The sequence below is a fragment of the Athene noctua genome, chromosome 3 (genome assembly GCF_965140245.1).
Source record: "Athene noctua chromosome 3, bAthNoc1.hap1.1, whole genome shotgun sequence".
Classification (NCBI taxonomy): domain Eukaryota; kingdom Metazoa; phylum Chordata; class Aves; order Strigiformes; family Strigidae; genus Athene; species Athene noctua.
The window spans coordinates 70,850,498-70,872,750 of NC_134039.1; the positions used below are offsets into that span (position 1 = coordinate 70,850,498).

At 36.2% G+C, this 22,253-nt stretch overlaps 1 protein-coding gene across 4 annotated transcripts in view; it reads left to right on the plus strand.

Moving 5' to 3' along the window:
* The window catches only part of CERK (ceramide kinase), a 47,736-nt gene that overhangs the window by 17,384 nt on the left and 8,099 nt on the right, over positions 1 to 22,253 (plus strand). For all 4 annotated transcript variants that reach the window (XM_074903259.1, XM_074903260.1, XM_074903262.1 and 1 more), the window contains 7 exons: positions 502 to 627; positions 1,151 to 1,214; positions 4,888 to 5,033; positions 14,039 to 14,113; positions 15,874 to 16,026; positions 16,813 to 16,918; positions 19,603 to 19,673. In XM_074903259.1, coding sequence (XP_074759360.1) covers positions 502 to 627; positions 1,151 to 1,214; positions 4,888 to 5,033; positions 14,039 to 14,113; positions 15,874 to 16,026; positions 16,813 to 16,918; positions 19,603 to 19,673 — 741 coding nt within the window. The remainder of the gene's footprint in view (positions 1 to 501; positions 628 to 1,150; positions 1,215 to 4,887; positions 5,034 to 14,038; positions 14,114 to 15,873; positions 16,027 to 16,812; positions 16,919 to 19,602; positions 19,674 to 22,253) is intronic.

A 22,253-nucleotide genomic window follows, 5' to 3' on the forward strand; every position in this document is an offset into this window, starting at 1 on the left:
TTGTAGTTTAGTGAGGTATTCTTACTACGCCTTTATCATGGAAAGGAAATGAATTTTAACTACATTACCAAAGCAGGAACATTGTTTAAATAAATTAATGTAAAAGTGTTTCTATGAATGCTTCACTCACAAGTGCCCTTCCTGTTGCCGTCCTTGCTTTGTCTTTTGTATGGTTGTGATACTAATGTAATTTAGTGGGAAGCTACTGCAAGAATAATATGCATAAGATTGTGAGACATGGAGTCAGATGAAATGATTCTGACTTTCACCTGCTGTCTTATTACCAATTTGTTCAATACTGTCCGTCTCCTCAGGATAATAAAGAGGATAGATGAAGCAGGTTTTTAGAGCTCTTTGATAAAGGGTTATAGAGTTGTAAGAGTTATAAAAGGCTTGTATGCTGTGTTCACTTTGATGTTTACAGGTTTGTTTTTGTATAGCTTGTTGAATTTTTGGTTTGTGTACAAAAGCAGTATACTAGAATATTTTTCCTTACTGCAGAGTCTAGACCAAAGCATTTGCTTGTGTATATTAATCCCTATGGAGGAAAACGACAAGGGAAGAGTATTTATGAACAGAAAGTTGCTCCACTCTTCAGTCTGGCTTCTATTTCCACTGATGTTGTTAGTGAGTAATGAATATCTTAATTTCCTGATAAACACAATATGAAATCTTTAAAGCGTCTGTGGGTAGCTTAAGTTCCCCCTGCCATGTTTTCTTACTAAGGAAATGAAACTAAGTGGTAAAGAGGGAATATTTTCTAATTAAAGCATAGGTAGCAAGATAAATGGTGACGTTATATGAACTTCCTGCTTACTAAACTAAAACCTTTGGTATTTCTGAGCTGTCTGAGCTCTTCATTTATAAGTTACTGGCTTTTTCAGTTTCACTGTTAAAACCAATTGTTCATTTGCACAATTTTTCAGTGAAATATTTTTCTGTATATATTGCAGTGTATATCTCTTTCAATTCTTAATTTGTCATAAAATATTCTGAAACACATCTTATGGGCAGGCAGTTTAATGGTCACATTGGTAATAGAATAATGGTTATTAATGAGCTAATAATAACATTTTTATAACTGTATATTATATACCATTTTATAATTGTGTTTTTCTAATAGTAATTTTTTATGTGTTTTTCTTCATAGTAACTGAGCATGCTAACCATGCTAAGGACAATTTATTGGAAGTCAATATTAATAAATATGATGGGTAAGTGACTTCACTTGCCTTTTTTTCTTTTCTGATATATTCTGTAATCTGTCCTTGTCTGTAAATTAAAATAGTAGCCTTTTTTGCTGATAGATTTATTGCAACAGCTAAAAGTTCTGGGGCGTATTCCTTTCCACAGGAGATCGACATTTAGGAGTATCAAAGGAAAATCAAATTGTTTCAGTAAACCTGTTCAACACACAACATATTCAAGTGTAATGTAACAGTGTGTGCATGAGATTTATGTTCAAAAGGTGAATGTAAGATTAATTCTGTTCATCCTGAAGTTGAGCATTCTGTGATAGCTCAAAAGCTACCCTGAAATGTATTGTGGTGTAGATGATCTTGATGTATACATGAGTCCAGAACACTGCATCAGTAGCATTCAGCCTGAACCATTTAGAAACGTTTCAGATAGTTCCTCTTGGTAGGACTGTTCAAATAATGGCTACATCATTTGGGTTTTATATGTGTTTGTTCTGTTGTGGAATTACTGTTTTAAAAGAAGACCTAACTGAATGGTGAAATTACATTCCATTATTAAATCTACTGTAGAAGGAAAATATTTTAATAAATAAACTAGTCATTCCAGTTCCCAGTTCATGACATAAAACAAATTACGTGACTGAAAAGTCATGAAAATGTATGCAGAACCTATGCAGATAAACTCTCCGAACTATACTATTTTAAAATAGTATCTTGTTGTACCTGTTCACAGGTATGTTTAAACTGGTAAGTTGCAAATCTAAAACACTTTCTATCTTTTCAGAGTGTTTTTGTTAGGGTAGCAGATCTATATGCATTGTATAAATTGAGTGAGGGCATGATGTTGACAAACTGGTAGTAAGAAACTACATCCACAGGTTGAGTTCCTAGATTTCACCTGCTTTAAAATGAGTCGACTTTAAATAAGTAGTTTTTACTATACTGGGATTTTTCTTAATTTTGCAGAAGTACAAGGAAGGGAATCTTCTTTTCATTTGACTTAAGTGATTTGAAGTAGATAATACTGATGGTTGGTGAAATTTCAATGCAGAGCAGAAAAGGGAAGCGAGTGAGCCTATGTCCTCTCCTAGAAAATTGTGTTTTTTACAATTGGCAGTGACCAATTGTAGTGGTACCTGAAGTCTTTTTGATGGATTCAAACAGTCTCTTACTGTAATTTTTGGGGTTTTTTGCTTTGGTGGGGTGTTTTTGTTTTCTCTCTCTTAACATGGCTGAACTAAACAATTGGCCGGAGAACTACATCTTTTTGGAATCTCATGACTCTTCTATTCCAGGCTAGGCCTTAATGGCAGCTGGCTTTGGAACTGCAGTCTCTTTCCAAGCCTGATTTTAGTCCATCATGTACAAGTCTGCTTCTGTAGTGAAAAGTGATGTTAGGAAGGAGTTCCTGTAGTAATACTACTTTTAAAATAACAGATCATGTGCTTATTTGGAAGATTTTTATGGTTATGTTTCTTCAAGATTGATTGACTGTTCTCACATACAAGAAAAGCTTCTTTAGATTCTTGCATCCAATTGTTGTTCACCTGTCCTCTTCATTCAGTGACGAGTTTCTTCATTTAATCTCCAGAGTCCCTATTTGGCAATGCCATGCCTGTAATTTTGGAACTAGATACAGGATTCTTAATAACTGCTTCGCTATTTTCCAAGTGTATTTACTTGAGACAACTTACTTAAAACTCTTGTGCATGCTTCCTGTTTGTTCTTCCCATCTCCCCTTTTAAGAATTTGTTATGGTGAGTGCGCTAATCTAATAGCTCAGTGACAGAACAGCTTCTCTTTAAAGACAGTTACTTAAAATAGTACTCCGTTACAATATAGGAGGTTTTTGAACGTGGTTGTGCAGAACAGCTAGAGAGAGCATGCTGTAATTAGAATAAGTCTGACATGCCTGACACTGTGCTTCCTTATCCATATGCCTCTTGCACAAGTCTTTGTAAAACTGTTTCAGGTTGTTTTTCTTCCTAGTTCTTGAATTAGTTCACAGAATGGTTGAAGTTAGAAGGGACCATAGTTCTTTTAAAACTATTGTCTTGTGGACTTGATTCTCCTGAAGTCCTTTAGCATATGTAGTTTACTGTTACCTGTCTAAAAAGTGAAATGGTAGTCCATTAGAAAAATAAACCCATAATGTAAGAATCTCTCTAAGATCTCTCTTACAGAGAGTGCTTCACTAGGGGCCTTCACATGTGTGACACATGTGATTTGCATGTGTCATCTGATGTTTGCAGTGAATCTGGTCATGCTGATACTGTGTATGTAAACTTCTTTATTTGTCAGATTTTCCCCTTGATAGGTATAGATGTTCATATTGTCATCTCTGAGCCTGGATATAGTATTTCTTATAAACAGAACACTACTTAGCCAACATTGACCTTGAACTGATATGGAAATTTTTGTCAATTTAACCTCTTTCTAGAGTCTGTAGAGAAAGATGAGACAGGGTAAAGTTGAGGAATAATGTACTTAAGCTATGAGAAATTAGGTATAAAAATGAAAAAAAACAAACATCCTTTTTGCCTTCTCTCCCAGTCTCATAGGTTTTGACTTAGAGTTGGACAGTATATATTTTTAAGACTGCAATTTCCATTCATAAAAAAAACCTGTTGTTTTTCAAGCTTTCCTTCTAGTAAAAATACAATAATAACTAAATTTGAATCATCAGTACTTAAAAATTAAATAAACTAACTTGTCCTATGAAATAAGTGCTCACTCTGCAATATCTGTTGCTGACAATGTGGAAGAGTAAGTATTAGTTTAGGCATTGGAAGTGATTGCTATAGATAACAGTAAACATTCCTAAACATGTATGCTGGGGACTACATGCATAACTTTGGATTTGTCATGTGTTCCTTTAAAGTGTATTTGAATCAGTTTGTCAGTTAAAGAATGTTTATGCTTTTAGAGTTCAGGGTGTGCATTTGATTATCATGCATGAAATGTATACTGCTGTAAAATAGTCTTTTACTTCCTAGTATTTGCTTGGCTGTGGACTCTCTGCTGAGCTTTAACATATTGAGGATCTGTGTAGCTGCTGCACCAGCTCTGACCCGAATTAAGTTTGCAAAACAAAGTTTTGCATCTGGTAACATTTAGAACTCTGTTTCATTATGAATGGTTATGTAGATATACATGACTTCTGTCTGTTTGGGCTCTCAGCATGTTCAAAAGAGCATGCAAGCATGCACTTCTCTGTTTTTTGACTTTCATATAATGTATATCCCCGTTAAATTAATAGCATAAAATATACTTCTGCCTGAAGCCACAAATATTAACTCTTCCCTTTTTAGTAAAGGTACCCTTTTTTCATTTTGTTTACTTAGAAAGTTGTATGTAGTCCTGTTCAGTGTTTTCCTTGTATAGTGAATTTCCACTGATATTTGTCTGTCTGCACACAGCAATAGAGGATATTTTTTTTTAGGTTGCGTTCCAACATTTTTTTCGAACATTACAGACATGTCTAGGTGCATTTGCAGTTGTGTAGCTTGAATTTTTTTTTTCTGCTTTTTGTTAATTGCCAAGCTGGCTGTGGGCTACTATATTCTGTAAAAATGGAGGAGAGAATAGAACAACTATTTTTGATGTGCTGAGTGCATGCCCTAAGTAGAACACTTGCTGTGTTGTTTATTGACTGTTAGTGTGCATTCTAATTTGTGTTTCCTGGCAGTGTTGTTTGTGTTGGTGGGGACGGCATGTTCAGTGAAGTGATGCATGGTCTCATTGGAAGAATACAGAAGGACTCTGGCATAGACCAAAATAATCCCAAAGCACCGTTAGTCCAGTGCAATATAAGGATTGGCATAATTCCTGCTGGTAAGAAAGGGTTAACTTTCAGTTTACTTTATTCATTTATTCCTGAAATTTCTTCTTATTCATAAAGTCTTGAATTTAGGCCTAAGTATAAAATATGACACCTAGCTAAAGCTGTTTGTATCCCAGTATAATTATTAATCAAATGCAATTTTATTTGGGAAGGGTACTTTGTAAAGGAAATCAAATCTTAATGTGAAACTTCAGAATTTAATTACTACTTTTTTTTGGTGGCTTTTTGTGTGTTAAAACAAGATGTTGACAGTAACACCTTTGCCCTGCTGAACACATTAGTGAGTGAAATTTGCTGAACAGAGACTTAGCTGATAAATATTTCTCCAGTTCTAAATGCTCCACAAATTTAGTTAGAATTGTAATGATTACCTCACACTGGTCTGGCAAACTCCAAACAACTGCTGAGATTTTTTTCTCTCCCCTACCCTACCCATTCCCTCCCCGAAGTGGTCAACACAGAAAGCGTAAGGCAATCACAACTGAGGAATGGTCCTCAGGTTCCATACCAGGTTGCAGTTTCTGCCCCTTTTTAGAGGTGCTATACCTTCGCAGTTCTCAATGACAGACACTTTTTCAGGCAATCCTGACTACTGTCATTAAGAGGCATTTGAGAGAATTCTTGGAATTCAGGTCTTTGGTAATAAACTTTTTTATTGACCATAGGCACTATTTGGATCAATCTTGCTGTTAAATCCAGTGTTGCCTCACCCTGCCCAGTAGGTCCCCAAGACTCCTTCAGAAGTAGACTTACAAGATGACTCTTCCTTCTGGAACTGGATTTAGTGTTGCAACTCTTTCATAGCATGTGCAGTTTTGAGGACTCTGTGGAAAGACAAATGGACAGTTCAATGTCTTTTCTATGCTGTTCTCTTTTTCTTGTCAGATGTTTGAGATTTTAATTAAAGAACTGGGATATGAAATGAGCATTATGAGGTTCTGACTAGAACTAAGCCACAGATATTATGAGAAAATTTCACACAAATTGTCAAAAATACACCAAGTAGTGGATTTGTACCCTCAGGCTTTAGATGATTAATTTTATACTCATATCTTTGTGAAGAATGTATCCAAATCCAAAAGGTCTGAATTGTTGCTTGAAAGAATCTTAACTCTTTCTGCTTGCAGTACAGTAAGGGTTAGATAACTAAAAGCAGCAATGTGAATATCCCCTTATGGTTTTTCATTCTCTTTCTTAGCTAGCACACTAAGGCTTCTATATAAGAGAATTACTGTATTTAAGTATATCCTGATCTTATTTGTTAAAACTTTGTATTAAAATCAGTTTGTATAATAAACTTGACAAGAACAGAATTTGAAGTGCTTTACCCTTCATTTCCCTTATTTGGGCAAATTTCTTGGAATAAAGGTTTTTGTTTACATGGTTGGTTTTAGATTTTGCCTACTGGTGACCATAACAAGATACAACTGGAAAAAAACAGAAGCTCAATATTAAGAGCTATTACTTTATCCTTAGGAAGTTAACTATAAGCATGTTAAAATTTAAAGATTAACCTTGCTTTTTCAACAATTTCTCAATGCATTTTTTCAATTGCAACCAAAAACTATGATCTTCACTGATATTTTAATATTGCTAACATGTATCAAGACACTTTGTTTTCTTACACACTTTAGTGTTTTGCTTGTTGTGTTTTGTCCACTGTTGATGTGTGCTATTTGAATGTATACTGCATGCTATATTCCTTGAACTAACATGAGGTACAGCCTTGTAATCAGAGCTATGATTCCAATATTTTCTCTAAGTCATTATTCATATCCCTCAAAAATTATTTTTAATGGTGTATGAGGAAGCTGGCCTTGAAATTCTATTTTTTGGAAGTACAAAGGATAATATGTATCTTGATCTGTTTGTAAATTATACAATATTTAAAATGATACGTTACTGAAAATATGGGAAAGTGTTTCTTTACTGAAAAAGGGAGTCAAATCACTGAATAAACCTTAACTCTTTATTAACATATCTAGCCATCACAGGGACCTTAAATTTTGTATGAAATAGCCAAACTCATGCATTGCATGGTGGTCAGGAAGGCAGCAAGAGGGTTTTTCCCCCAGCTCTTGGTGAAGCTGCTTTCTGACCATGTATCAATCCCAACAGATCCCTTAGTTCCTAGACTAGTGCAAGAAGTCTGTTGCAAAATAAGTAAGATCCTTAAAAATACTCTTTTTTTTTTTTTTTTTTTTTTTTTTTGGTAAACTAAACTGGCAGTCCTAAAATAGAGCAAGTCAAAAGGAATAATAAAATATAAATCATTCATCTAGAAAAACTTCATTCATTATGCTCTTATTAGTTCTTTATAACCAAACTTTTTCTTAACATCCCGAGAACTATTAACAGATACTGAAAACAAACACTATCCATAGTTTAGAGATTAAGTTCTAAAGCTCTGTGTGTCTTCTGATACATGGAGACAGTTTACTTAGTGAGGACAGGAGCCTGGGGTAAGATGACTCTGAATCAGGTTTTTTGCCTTTTTTATCATCTAGTTCTAATGTCAAACTGTGACAGAAACATGGCAGGTTGTGGTTTATGGTTGTGATTAAACAGTGTCTGTATTCAAACTAACCTTAAATTCAGCAGACTTAATCTTGCTCACAAGCTGTCAATTTAATTGTTTGAAATGACAAATGAAAGAGATTTAATGCTAAAACTTTCTCAACATATATGACCATTTTTTAATAACTAGTTTTATTTCATAGTCAGAATCCCATTGTGCAGGCTTTTTTCTTTAATGTTGGATGCTACTTGTAATAACAGAGGTGTCTGATTCGATAGTCTCTTTCTTAGTGTGTCTTCTGGTTAAAAAATATCCTTTATTCTTATGCTTTATGGCACATTTTTATGAAATAACTTGTGTTTTTACTGAAATGAATAAAGGCTGCTACTCAAATGGTAGTTTTAACTTCTGAATTTCTTTTAGTTGCAGCCATTCCTCAAATCTGCCAGTGTAAATTGACTGATTGCTATTGTAAACGGATTTGCTGTGAAGAGTACTTAGAGGTTGTAGCAACCTGACAAAGTTTTGCATTGTGATGTGGTAACTACAAGTCAGCACACCTATGAAAACCTCTATTTAGTTATTACTTTCTCCTAGTGCCATCAAGCCTTAAAAGCACATTAAGCCATGGTTTCTCACTGTATTCAGAGTGGTAATATGCCTCCACAGAACTTAAAAACAGAGAATCATTTCTCTTACAATATGCGACACTGAGGTTTCATCCACATGTTTTAAGTATTAAAATTATACCCTCTGGAGTAAGCCAAAGTTAATTCGTTCATCTTACTAAACCTGGCATAGAACAGGAGGACAAAGCTGTCAACTCCTGTTGGAGGACTCTAGTAAAAGAGAAGGGATTAGATTAAATGCTCATGATCTCATAAGATAGAAGAAAAAAGTCCTGCTTTGCTCTGTGCTGTCGTGTACTATTAATGCATTCATTCTTCCAGAAACCAAGACTGCCTGCCTACCCTGCAGATAGGGGGAAAATCTTACAGGCACTAAGAAAGATTGAGTGAAGTGTAGAAACAAAGCGTTAATTGCTGTAATGATTTGGGTTTCTAATGTATCCAGATTCCTCTCACTTTTGTTGTGGTCAAGGTATGAACTCTAATATCTAGGACTGAAGCGTGCAGTATGATTATAACAGCATGTTGATGTGTAGCTGTAGAGGTTAAAGCCTGTGCCATCTTCAGCATTCTTATGTGAAGGTTGTATAGAAAACTGGTGGAGGATTCATTCACAAATTTTAAAACCAGCTGCAAGTAAAATCATGAAGTATGACTGGACTCTTATATTACTGTCTTCTAGGCTGTAAAATTTCACTTTGAAAATATTTTAAAGTATAGCATAAAATGCTATCTAATTATTTTTTTTGATGACCCCAAGTGATGTGCCCACAGCTTTCCCTGTTACAACGTTTGTAGTATTTAATGATCTTTGAAGTTTAATTAGCATCTCATTTCAAGGTTCAGTATGTCCAGTTTGAAATCTGAAGTGCAATGTTTTGTGTTCATCCTTCAGCACTTTAATTCTGGAAATGACAGTCTTAGAGCTAAATACTGTATGTGATATGGAGGGGTTGCTCTGAAGACAACTAAGTCAAGATTACTTTTCCCTGTGATGTTACGCCGTCTCTGAAACTTGCCATTGTTTTATTAATCCATTTTTGTTGTATTGTGGCACTGAACTTCTGCTGAAGTGATTATTGACCAAAAACACCCAGCCCAATGATCTGAGCTGTTTCTTTTTTTTAGGCCAGTTTGTCATTACGCGGGTGTTAAATTTGATTTCTTGGTTTCTGGATGCAGAAAGAATGTATATGAAACTTTGTATAGGAACATATCTGTATGCCCAGGCCATGCATCTCTCCCTGTAATGGTAGCTTCTCCCCTTACTTTTGAATGTGTCAGATCCTTGTAATTGGAAAATGACTTCCCAGAAAAGTCACCATCTACATTTTTTCAAAGTACTGAATGCAGCTTGACCAAGACTATGCAGTTAGTCTGTTGTTAACATAACTCACCAGGTATTTTGTCACTAAGGTGTCTGCATGGATCGTGACTTCACAAAAATACTAAAGTTGTTATTCTACCTATTTGCAGTACAGAATCCTGTTGCCATGCTAATTGAGCTCTGAGGATTCTGAGTGTCCTGTGAGAGCACCTGCCCCTGTCAAGGGTATCTCACATAGAACAGTGCTTATGAACACTAAGAGTATTTCTGTTTCTTTATTAAATTCACTCTTTTCTATAGGATCAACATCTAGCTGACTGTTGCTTCTGTCATCTGCTTGGTTTAGTACTACAGTGATGGTCTTCCAGTTCTTTGGAATTTGCTTAGTTTTCCATCAATAAAAGCACAAAAATGAATACTTAGAGCCCACAGCATGCATGTATTTTGGTTTAAGAAAACTTAAAAGTTAGTAGTCTTAATCATTTTTCAGATTATTAATTCTAGTACTTTGCCTTCTCATTTATTACAGATAGTAAATACTGATTTTTTTAAACATTTTTTCTCCCACAGAATTATATGGCATGAACCCTTCCACACAACCAGTAAAATATGTGGTTTTACTTACCGCTTTGGTGGTTCTGTGACCTATTTAAAGCTTGTTAGATAGTGTCTGAGCACCTGTGGCGTGATTTGTCTATTCACAAATATCCAGCAATATTTGCATGCAAAGGAGAAATCTGGTGATTTAGGTGTACTGTATTCTGTGTAGTGCTGTCCATCAATTTGGTTTTTTGAATCTTGCTTTAGCAAAATGTTTTGTGGGGACTACATACTCTTTAATATTTTAAATACATATCTTGATCATTTGTCCTTGATTAATTAAAAGGAATAATTTCCTTGATAATTTCTAAATCATTAAATTTATTTTTAAAATTACAATGTTTAAATTTGGGGAGGGAAAGAATGTTAAACTTGATTATATAACAGCTATGTGGCTGTATGATGCCTCCTAATAACAAATGGACTTTGGGGAAAATGGATAATGAAACAGGGCTCTAATGTACATAATGTATGGTAAAGATTCACAGTAATTATACTTATTTTAACAAAGACACACTTCATACTTTCAGTAGGCTCTTAATATCAAAATATCTGTGAATGAGAGCTTTCTTTAACTGGGAGGCTTCAGACATTTAATTTGGGATTCAGCTATGTACATATGGTGGTATGGTGCAAGACAACTGTTGTGCTAGAGTAGCAGTTGGAAGCCAAGCAGAGTAATCTGCAGCACTCGAACACTGGGGGTTGGTGTCATTTTAGGTAAAGGAGTTACTCTTTTTAGGGTGAGTTTCAATTTGACCCAAATTTTTATGCTTACCTTTAGGTGTCTGCAGGTGAGATGGGCATCTAAACTCATGTTATAGCCAGGGGGCATCTGGTCACTATGGTCAGTAGAGCCTGTAGATCTTATGTTGCATCTGCATGTCTGGTGCAGATGTCTTGTTTCCTAAGGCCCTTCAAATGGGGCCTGTGTGTGAGTACCTTGAATCGAGGTCAAGCTGTTATCAGCATTCCTGACAAGATCTCCTTGACCAAAATCAAAGCTTCAACATGGTGTGCGGTGTTACATGTACATAGGTAGCTACTTCCAGATGTCTTAACCTGAAACTTAATAGTTCCCTTGCATGCCGATTTTCTTCTAGCACAGCAATGCAAAAATTAGTGTCCACACTGAAGATCTTTTTTAATGAATCAGGACTCAGTTAACAAGCAGTCTGAGTGCTTTCTTTTCATTTGCATGTAGTTCTGTGCAACCCATAAAAAACTCTTTTTCTTTTCCGTAATGCAGTTGGGCTGTTGCCTTTACAAATCCCCAAACAAAATGTGGCAGAGTATGTATATAATTTTTCTGTTTAACCAGAATGAACACCTACCACTTAACATTAGTGAAGAGTCATGCTCTGTGAAAGCTTCTTGCCCAAACTGTGTGCTCTGGCAATCCTAAACTATTAATCAAGGCATGTTAGTCAAGCTATATTTACATTCTAATCCTGCTTTCTGTGTCAGAGTTATACTGATGAAATAAGCCAGATTTTGGTGGGTTTTGCATGTGCATCTCTCGATTGCTGTTTCAGCAGTAGTAGATTGCAAATCTATTCAAGACCCACCTAATTTAAAACTAAGGATAAAACCAATTTTTGTCTGAAAAGTTCTAGAATGAGATTCAAGTCCTTAGATATTATGAACATTTTTGTGACCTTTAAATTAGTACTGTTAGCTTCATGATTGGTGTAGTGTTATGACCAGTTATATTCTTTTGGAATGTACATAAGGAATGATACTGGTTTTGTTGCTCCATACTGCTGGCTTAGAGAGAAAAAGCCAAACATTTTACTGTTTATAGTTGGTACTCCACTGGCACGTCTGAGAACAAGTCATGATTTGACAGTTGGTAAACACTGCTGGTGTCTTCCCCAGTCTCCCATTTTAGGATCTTAGAATTAATTTCAGACTTCAGATCTAATTTTAGCCCTCCCTTGCTAGTTAATGAATAGAAATGAAAATAAGTTCTATAAAATTGGCCAGCAGATAAATCAGCTTGTTACTGACTACAGAAGAGTATAGGGAGATAAGCTTCCAGTGTTAAAATACAGCTTGCATGAATTCTCCTCTTCTCCTCCCACCTTACAGTGTAAGACTACTTAGCAGCTCTGTTTACAAGACAAATGTGACTAAGCTTATTCTAGCAGCAGAATGCAAACAGATCTCGAAGAAATGGTTGAATGAAATGTCAGGCTTGTACATTCAGCAGTAAAAGGTCAGGTCAGATCTTTTAGTGGCTATTTTTTTGTTTGTTTGTTTTTCTTTTCAAAAGAAGTGAGAATTTTCTGCCTAAGTGAAATTCATGGGTGTAGGAGGGAAAATGAAACTGAAAAAATTATCAGTAAAGCATAGCTTCAGTATGTGAAGTCTGATTAATATTTTCTGCTGTAAAACTCCAAATGTGGCATGGTATGATCTGTGTACCTTGCCTGTTACCATACTGAGAGAAATTGGAGTCATTTCCTCTGCAGAGGCACATACTTGTAATGGTTCACTTTCACCATCTTGAACCTCAACCTTGTAGAAAGAGATCACTTCAGTCACGCTATTTCTTTCGTTCTGCAGGTCTGCTGTATTTATATTCTCTTTAACTGGCTCCCGGAGCTGCTTCTTTTTCACTGTGACTGGCTTCTGCATAGTGTTTACTTGATAGAAGCTTCTCTCATGCTCTTCACTGGTAGGGGAAGTCATGTCCATTTCCTAAGTGAGTTGGAGGGGAAAGGATTTTCTTTGCTCCAGTTGACAACTGTATATGCCCAGACTTTTCTTGAAGTGAGAAAGAACCAAAAGTAGATTTTAAATAGTGATTGCTCATTACTCCATTTTTAGTTTTCTATTTCAATTTGATTAGGCCTCAGAAATGGAAGTACTCTGTATTTCAGCTGCTCTACATCTAGTGTGTCAGTAGCAAATCCAAGAACATATATGTGGACAAAGTAATTTTTTGTTTTCTTACTTCCAGCCTTGACTTTAAAGGAATTCATTTTCAGGGAATGAGTGGGAGAAACTACAAGGTAACTCTGAAGTTAGATACTGCAACAGATATGCTTAGGTACGTCTGGCCCTGACTTCCAAGTCTCTGCTATAGAGTAGAAATCAGAACCCTACATTAGGCTCTTAGATTGTTTTGTTTGGTTGGTTGGGGTTTTTTTAATAGGGATCAGGGTTTCTAAACAGCACCTAAAATACTGAGTGGACATAGTGACTTGAGGGAGTGGCCTGAAGGTAGTTAGTAACAAAGACAAAATATAGGTGAAACCTAAAGCTTTCTCCTTTTCTTCTTGTAGGTATTTTGCTCAAGACTGTAAAGGCACATTATCCATTTTGCTCCCTTATCTGTAAACTAATTTGTGAAAGCAAGCATTTACTAATTTTTAAATAATAGAACTAAGCAGGGGTTTCTGGTTTAAGACACAACTGGAGGAGGAGAGCAAGTTGACAGCCTGGAATTTAGATCAGTGCCCCATAAAACAGGAGACCAGTCAACTTCTTTTCATGAGATCTTGATGAGTAAGCAATCTTAAGCAAAGGAGAATCTGCCTATGCCTCCTTTCCCCTCCATCCTTAATTGATATAATAGCTGCAATGTAATCCTGAAATTTTTCGTGTGAATTAACTTATTTCCCTTCACTAACTGCTATATATATTTATTGCTTATATAGTGAAAATCTTTGTGCTTTGTATGGAGAAAAATAAATTCTACTCATTTGAGGGGGAAAAAGGTTACAATTTAAATAATAATATTTGTATCCCTGTATTTACTTTGTTCCATAAAATAGAAAGGGGCAAGCCAAAGGAACATAATGCTTCTATCTGGAGGACCGTGCCAAAGGAACATAATGCTTTTATTTGGAGGACCATGGCAATAATACTTGTTTTGAAAAGATACAAATTAATCTCAAGTTTTTTATTTTTCAGGATCAACAGATTGCATATGCTATTCAACTGTTGGCATTTCTGATCCAGTAACATCAGCTCTTCATATTATTGTAGGTGGGTGGTCACTGTTCACTGTTTGTTAGTAGCCAAATGCAGTAACTTCATTTAGTTCTTTCTGTATGTCTGTGAAATATACTTTGAACATAATGGCTGAGTTGAAATAGAGATATTTTTTTTGTCCAGGATTTAAGACTCTGATTTGGAATACAGGAGGTTAAAAATTAATTGCTTTCTCTACTGTTATTCATTGTTTTCAAGAGATCATAATAATTTGAAACTTTATGTCTGGTGCTTAAGTTTTCATACATTCTGGCACACTTTTGAAAATAGCAGTAAATTACAATAAGCAGTGTAAATTGTTGGACTATGTCTGTCTATATATATACATATCTATCTTGGAGAAAGCTATGACACTTGAATAGTAGTATTTTGTACCAGTTGCCCAGTTGTTGTGTGCAATTCAATGCTTCCATGCCAAGTTAGAAGCATGACTTCCGCTTGACTGGAATTAGCTGATAATTCCCTATTTTTACCATCTGTAAGTCATATATTTGAAGATGAACTAGGGAGGAAAGCAACTACTCTTCAAGAAAGGCTTTTCGATACGTTGTCATCAGTAGGGATGCTGACATGGCTACTTCTCAAAGTCCTCTAGTAATGGAGTCCTTGAACTGCATGTGGGCTGAAGGAGACAGCTTGGCATGTTCAGTGCATTGTGATTTGTGATGTCCATCCTATCTTGCCACATACTGAAGAATCATAGTCACCCAGTTCTTAATGCTGAATTTGAAAAATTGTGCAAGATCGTTTTCAGTTCTAACAATGTTGTGTAAGCATAAAGGATAGAATTTCCAACTAACGATTATTTCATTATCACTTGTTACTCGGCGCTTAACAATTGCAGTTTTAGGAGGTGGTGTTGCAAAGGTTTACACATGTGCTTCTCTGTTATTAACCCATGGTTAACTCTGTTCAGCATATGTAGAGTTATGCCATTGGACTAGGATTAGACAGAGAGATGGATTTAGTATATCATAGTATTTTAGCGGGATTATTAAATGTGCAGATATACACAGGTATTTAGATTCTTAAATGTTGCTCACTAAGATAAAGGGTTCTTCACAGTAGTGCATGGTGAAAGGATGAGAAACAATAGACATAAGGTGAAACAGATGGGGACAAAAAAAAAAAAAAAGAAAACCCAAACCAAACAAAATACCAAAAAAGCAAGCAAAGAAACAATACACACACACCCCCAAACCTCCCAAAACCCACCACCACACCAAACTATGAGGACATCAGAGAGGTGGTGTTTTTAGGGATTTTCAGGACTTAACTGGATAAGCCATGAGTAACCTGATCTGACCTCATAGCTGAATGTATTTTGAGTGGGAGATTTGAGAAACTTCCAAAGGCCCCTTCCAGCTTGAATTATCCTCTGATAGTATGACATACAGGGTTAAGTAGTATCTTATAGATGTACCGATAGTGCACTGATCTCTTCTGTAACATCCCCTCTTACTACCACATGGTAAATGAGTCTAAATTCTTCATTATATATTTTCAGCATACCGACCTCTTTCTTTTCACCTAGTGCTTAATGCTTTTTAAATATTAAATCCAATTACTATTAAAAAATTATTTTTTCCTTTCCACATGTGTAAGAAATACATATGGATATGACATATATATATTATGACATAAATACAGCATATATTTATTTTAAAAAAATTTGTAACATTAAAGGTACTGTTGTGTTTGCAGTTGCAAACAAAATAAGCCTTAATAGAACCTTGCACTTCTGACCTTCATAGGTGACTGTCAGCCTCTGGATGTCTCTTCTGTACATCACAACAACACGTTTTTAAAGTACTCTGTATCATTGTTGGGTTACGGCTTTTATGGAGATATATTAAAAGACAGTGAAAAGAAGCGGTGGATGGGTCCGATTAGATATGATTACTCAGGTAACTTGTGTAATTATTACGTCCTTTTGTCAGCATGTAAACATACTAAATCAGATTATGTATTCTTTCCAAACCAACCTTCTCTGAAGCTTTTACACATCAGAAGCAGACTGAACCTGATTTTAAAAAACATGTAGTACCAAGTACATTGGATCACATTATGTAAAGCTCCCTAACTTTCGGGATAGCATTAACAGTGTGCTTACTAAAGTTGTGTTCAATATATGTCACCTAGTGATACCTGCCTAAAAAGTAATATCTTTTCTGTGATAATCATACTGGTTTTTCTTTTCAGTCAGTCAGAGATAGGCACTCTATCTTGGGACATTCAGCTGATGGAATGAATTGTTAATTTTGTCCTTCTTCCAGCACTGATTATAGAGATGAATGGTTTAGACTAGTTAGCTAATACTTGGGTAAATTCTATGCTATTTTGCCTTCTGTGATTTGTCTTGTGTTAGGGAAAGAAGATGCAAAACCAGTGTAGGCCAATTTTAAGATTCTGTAGTGATGTATAGCTAAAATTTTTAGTTGGCTTTTAAAGATGTCAAGCAAAGTAATGGCACTATTAGCAAATTTTAAAAAGTTGTGGAGGTGGTGTGGTATTGCTTTTTCCTTTACAGTCTAAAACATCATAACATAAAGAGCTGTGAGCTTGGGGAGGGCAACTATTGTTTTGCAGTCCTTAGAGAAGGAAGGAGAGTAACAATCAAAAGATGTATGCAGAGGTGTTTGCAATGTGGATTTGTAATGACTTAATGCTGGTTAATTCCTTTTTTTATGTAGGCTTCAAGACGTTTCTTTCTCATCATTACTATGAAGGAACAATTTCTTTTCAACCAGCAAAACACACACTGGGATCTCCACGAGATAAAGATAGCTGCAGAACAGGGTAGGCTAATGTTTATCTCTGGATATTTGACATGAACTGTTTGAAAAGGCCTATACATAAATAGGGGTCACAGAAATGTTGTTTTTAATATCAAAACACTTAACTCTGGAAGAGATAAGCTTGTAAAAAAGTTTATCGACTCATTAAACAGAACATCTCATTTTATCAGGTCAGTAAACAAAAACGTAATAAAATTTTGTTAGCTGGTCTCCCCCTACCCCAATTTTAAATGAAGCAAAGTATAACAGTCCACTACATAGTTCCGAGATGCTGAGGGTACTGTGCTGTGTTACTGCTAATAAATGAAAAGTCTGGATGCCTCGCAGCTTCTACAAATGGAAATAATTACTCAGAAATTCTCAAATGTTCGCATTGTAATTGGATCTAGCAATTTTAGTGATTGTTTTAGTGCCATGACAACAGCTGGCATGGATTGTCCTGAGGATAGGTCCTCTCAGGAATCAGCGTGTTTAGCCTTTTTTATAGACTACTGCTATGCTGTATAAGTTCTGTGTGATATTCTTCACTTGCCTCTCCAATCGGGGGGCCTGTCTTAATCTCCCAGTGTTCCTTCCTTTCTCTTTGCTCTCACCTGCTTGAAGTTATGCACTTGTATTTATTATTCTTCTTTATATATGAATGTGGCTATCATAGATATAGTAGTTGTCACAGCAGAAAACAGCACAGCAGCATATAGGGGAGACAGAAACTTTGGCCAGAAACTGCATGGAACGTGTTGAGGCTGTATTGCCTTAGTGCTGTGACATGCTGCTGGTCACTGTCTCCAGTACTAGCTGATCTGTCTGATCCATCAGGTGCCTTGATACAGCAGAAACTCCAGAGGAAGAAAACTGTCATCCAGGTCTCAGGGTGTAAAGAGCACCTAGTGCCTCACAGAGGATTTTATACATCTTGATAATTGCTGGAAGGTCAATAGGGCTGGGCACAAGCAATTCAGGAGAATCCTGGAGTGTGGTGATAACAGTGATCATGCAGGCGATTGACAAGCTGACTAGGAGAAATGCTCTGCTGGTCTTGTTACAGAAGAGGAAAGTGGGAAATGCGATGGTTGAGGGCAGTCTTGGCAGCAGTGACTGTGAGATTATAGAGCTTTAAATCCTGAGAGAAGTAAGCAAGACAAAAAGTAGAATTGCAACCCTGACCTTCAGGAGGGCAGGTTTTGGTTTATTCAGGAATCTTGGCAAGATTCTGTGGGAATCTGCCCTCGAGGACAAAGAGGCCCAAGAGAGTTGGTTGGTACCACCTCAAAACACAAGAACGAACAATCCATTCTGATATGCAGAAACTTGAGTAAGCATGATAGAAAACCAATGTGGATGATCAAGGATCTGAGAAGTAAAGAGGAGGTGGAAGTGGAATGAGTTACTTTGGGAGAACACAGACACATTGCCTAAACATTCAGGGATGTAATTTGAAAGCAAAAGCTCAAGTGGAGTTGATGAAATCAGTGAGGGCTGTGAAGGGTGTTGCTTCTTACAAAGGGATTATGTAAGTGTACCAATCATAACAAAAGTCTAAAGAAACTATGGTCTTGCCGCTTAGTGGTATGGGGGACCTAGTGATAAAAGATACAGAAAAGGATAGAAAATTACTCCTTTGCCCCAGTTGTCACTGATATATTCTGACCCCACGCCTGTGGATGAGGGGGAAACAGTGGGTGTTATATACCTTGACTTTAGCAAGGCCTTTGGTACTGTTTCCTGTAGTACCAAATTGATGAGTTGTGGACTAGATAGGTGGGTGGAAAACTAGAACCTAGAAAGGATAGAGTACCAAGTCCAACTGGCAGTCAATTACTAGTCCCTTGGGGATCTGTGCTGGGGCTAATACTGTGCAACATCTTTATTACGGACTGGGACAGTGGCAGAGAGTGCAGTCATGTTCTGTGGATGATACCAGATTGGGAGGAGTGGTTTACAAGTTGAACATCAGGGCTGCTATTCAGAGGGACCTTGGCAGGCTGAAGAAATGGCTGATAGGAACCTCCTGAAGTTCAGCAGAGGGCAGTATTGTATACCTGGGGTGGAATAGTCCCATGCAACAGTACTGGCTGGTCACTGACTGGCTGGAAGGCAGCTCTGCCAAAATGAACTTCAGGATGCTGGTGGACAACAGCTGTACCTGAGTTAGTAGTGTCCTTGCAGCAGGGAAGGCCAACCTTATATTGAGCTTTCTAAGCAAAAGAGGAGCCAACAAGTCCTGAGAAGTGATTCTTCCCCTGTACTCAGCACTTGAGAGATGAAGGACTAGCTCCAGTATATAGTGTTTTTCACTGTTGCAGCAGTCAAATATTGGAACAAATTGCCCAGAGGTCTTGTGGACTCTACCCTTGCAGATGTTCAGAACTTTACTGAACAAGATGGTGAACTTCTTAATCCTGAAAGACCTGGTTTGAGCAGAGGTTTGGACTGCATCAGAGGTCCCTTCCAACCTATGTGATTGTATGGCTCTGTGATACATTTATTTCTGTCATCTAGTAATCTTCAACACTGTACTTAAGTACCTATACTGTCTGCAGGGCCATCATGATTCATGCCACATCAGAGTTGTAAGTACCATGATGCTTTTTGTGGTGGAGGAAGATCTTGTAATGATTGAGTAAAACAAAGTTGAACTGAATGATAGTTTTGTTTTCAGGAACTGAATGGTATTTTTGTTTTCAGATGTTACATTTGCAAGAAAAGCGAGCAACAGCTGGCAGAACAGCACAAGGAATGTGGATTAAAACATGAAGGTAATTTGTCATAAAAAGTAAGATGGTGTAGTTTTATACAAAGTATTTTTCAGAATATATCAGTTCAGGTGTGTGTTGGGGTTTTTTTAAGCAAAAAAGTTGGGTTTTTATGAGTTATTAGATGATCCATTGTTTCTTAAAAGTTTAAAGACAATATATGAAAAAGATGTAAGGTGTTTCCTTCACCCAAACCTCAGAAAATTCTGATAAATTGATACTAATTACTCTTGTATTTCAATGTATTGGGTTTCTTTAGGAAAATACTCTCTGTGAGCTAGGACTCTGTTCTTATTGTGAGAAGTACTTAATTGATAAACTGTGAGGTAGTATATAAGGAGGCAGTTCATTAAGATGACTTTTAGAATAGATCAGGATTAAAAATTTGTGTCTGTTAGCACAAAAGTCACTCTATGTACAGCTGTTTATTAAATAAGTACAAAGCAGTGAACTTGGACAACTAATAACCGATCTAGTGGAGTTAAGCGGTCAATACCCCATGAATATGCAGTATAAATGATAAATGAGATTTCTCTCCTCTTTCTCTAGTTATGCTATCCTTATTATCTTTTTTTTCCCCCATTCCAACCCCTGTATACACTTGTATTTTTTCATGGGCATAACTTTTCCTTCCTTTTGTTAAAACAACTGTTAATATACTGGATTCTGTGCAGTCATTGTCGTTGTTATATCTCTTTATGTCTGACTACTACATCCTAATGGGAGACACTGATATTGATACACTTCTGACCTTGCTGGAGTAAGATATGCAGATTCAGTTGGCTGAGTTTCACCTCTCATCTCAGTTCACAGTCTTGAATAAACCCCTCTTAAACAGTACATAGCCTTCCCATGGGTGCTTGCTTCTGTTTTTACTCTTTTTTTCTTTTTTCTTTTCTTGTAGAGCCCAGTGCATAAAGCCATAATTTTCTTGACACAAACATTGGTCCTTATGACCTAGATTATCTTATAATTACAGTTATTTCTCACAGTAACTGTGCCAGGTTTCAGCCATTTGTTAGCAAAAAGAGTATCATCATACTACAGAGATTCATTGGTAGCATAAAGGCTGTATATAGGTTCCTATGCCAACTTGAATTCCTGTTACACATGCTTATATATAGTTCTTTCATCCCAGCTACTGCTTTCAGATCTTTGATGTAGTCAACAGATGGCCAGATAGGAGTATTTCTTGAGTTGTTTTCATTTATGCCCAGATTCAGCTAAAGAAATTGCTTTACACAGTATTTTCTCAGAAGCTAAATCTGATAGCAGGCTGTTTTGATATTTAAAAAAAAAAAATCTGTCTTTTTGAGAAATAAATGTAGTTAGAAATTGCCAAACCTTTTTTTCTTTTGTTTCTGGGGTTGTTATGTTTGGTATTGTTTTGGTTTATTGTGCTTGGGGTTTTTTTTGAAATCTGCCACTTTTGTTAGTTTTGATCCAGCAAAGGTAGAAGAAAGCTACAGCTTAGTGAGCAATCAAGCCTGTTTGAGCCAGCATTGCACAAGACATTAAACAGCTGATTATGTAGAATGTTGTTTACTTAAATCCATTTTACTTCTGTTAGCCAGTTTTCTTTGCAGTTCAGTCTCTTCTCTATGCAGTATTGATAAGCAAACAATAGCAATCAGCTACTCTTCATTTGTAATAAAATGTATTTTAAATTTTCACCTCCGATGAGCTTTTTACTCAGCAGGGTGTATTGACTGACTCCTTTATTGTCCCTGCTTGGTTTGTGTACAATTCAGATACGATTAGAAGGATGCTTGCATTGGCTGTCACTGAACATACTTCTTTGTATTGTGCAGAAGTCTGTCCATGTGCTGAGTAAACTTTGAGTGTTAGTACTTTATACTGATTTAAGCAACTTGCAGTATATATACATAATAGACAGTTGAAATGAGTGTCATTTATGCTCTCCCATCTTATGATTTCTCTATTGTATGAAAGATACTTTGGGTGAATAATTTGTGCTTTATACTGATGCATCCTGCAGAATGGTTATGAAAACAGTTGGTCATTTAAAAAGTGGTAAAAACCCTCACTTTGTTCCTAACTCGAACAATGAAGCTTTTTTTGAATAACATGCTGAAATTTATACTGAACAGTACTTTTTCACTAGGTGAAAACAATCTTATTACAGTAACATGTATAAGCATTCTACCTTAAGTAATTTGAGACTTATTTATCACAGTGAGCATGCCTCAAAAGTTAACACGTATCTAGACACATCTAGACTGAATTATTAGTGTTTCTCAGATAAACAAGAAAAGCTTTTATCAGTAAAGGTTGTTGTTTTCATTTTGTGGCTTGTATATCAGAAAATGACTGGTTTTCTTGTAAATAAGTGCTAGTGTAGTTCTGGACACAGATGTTTCTAGTTCGAGTAGTTCCTTATGTTCTGTTCAGTTACCTTCATCTCCAAGGAAGGCCTCATCGTTTGTCTGCAGCCTGAACAAAGTAATTCTGTAGTTTGACACTTAAGTCTTCCTCATCTCTCTTATGATACACATTTTGAATCTGATTTAAATTATTTCTTTCTTTAATGTCCTCTTTGAAAGCAACATAAAAAGATCAGTA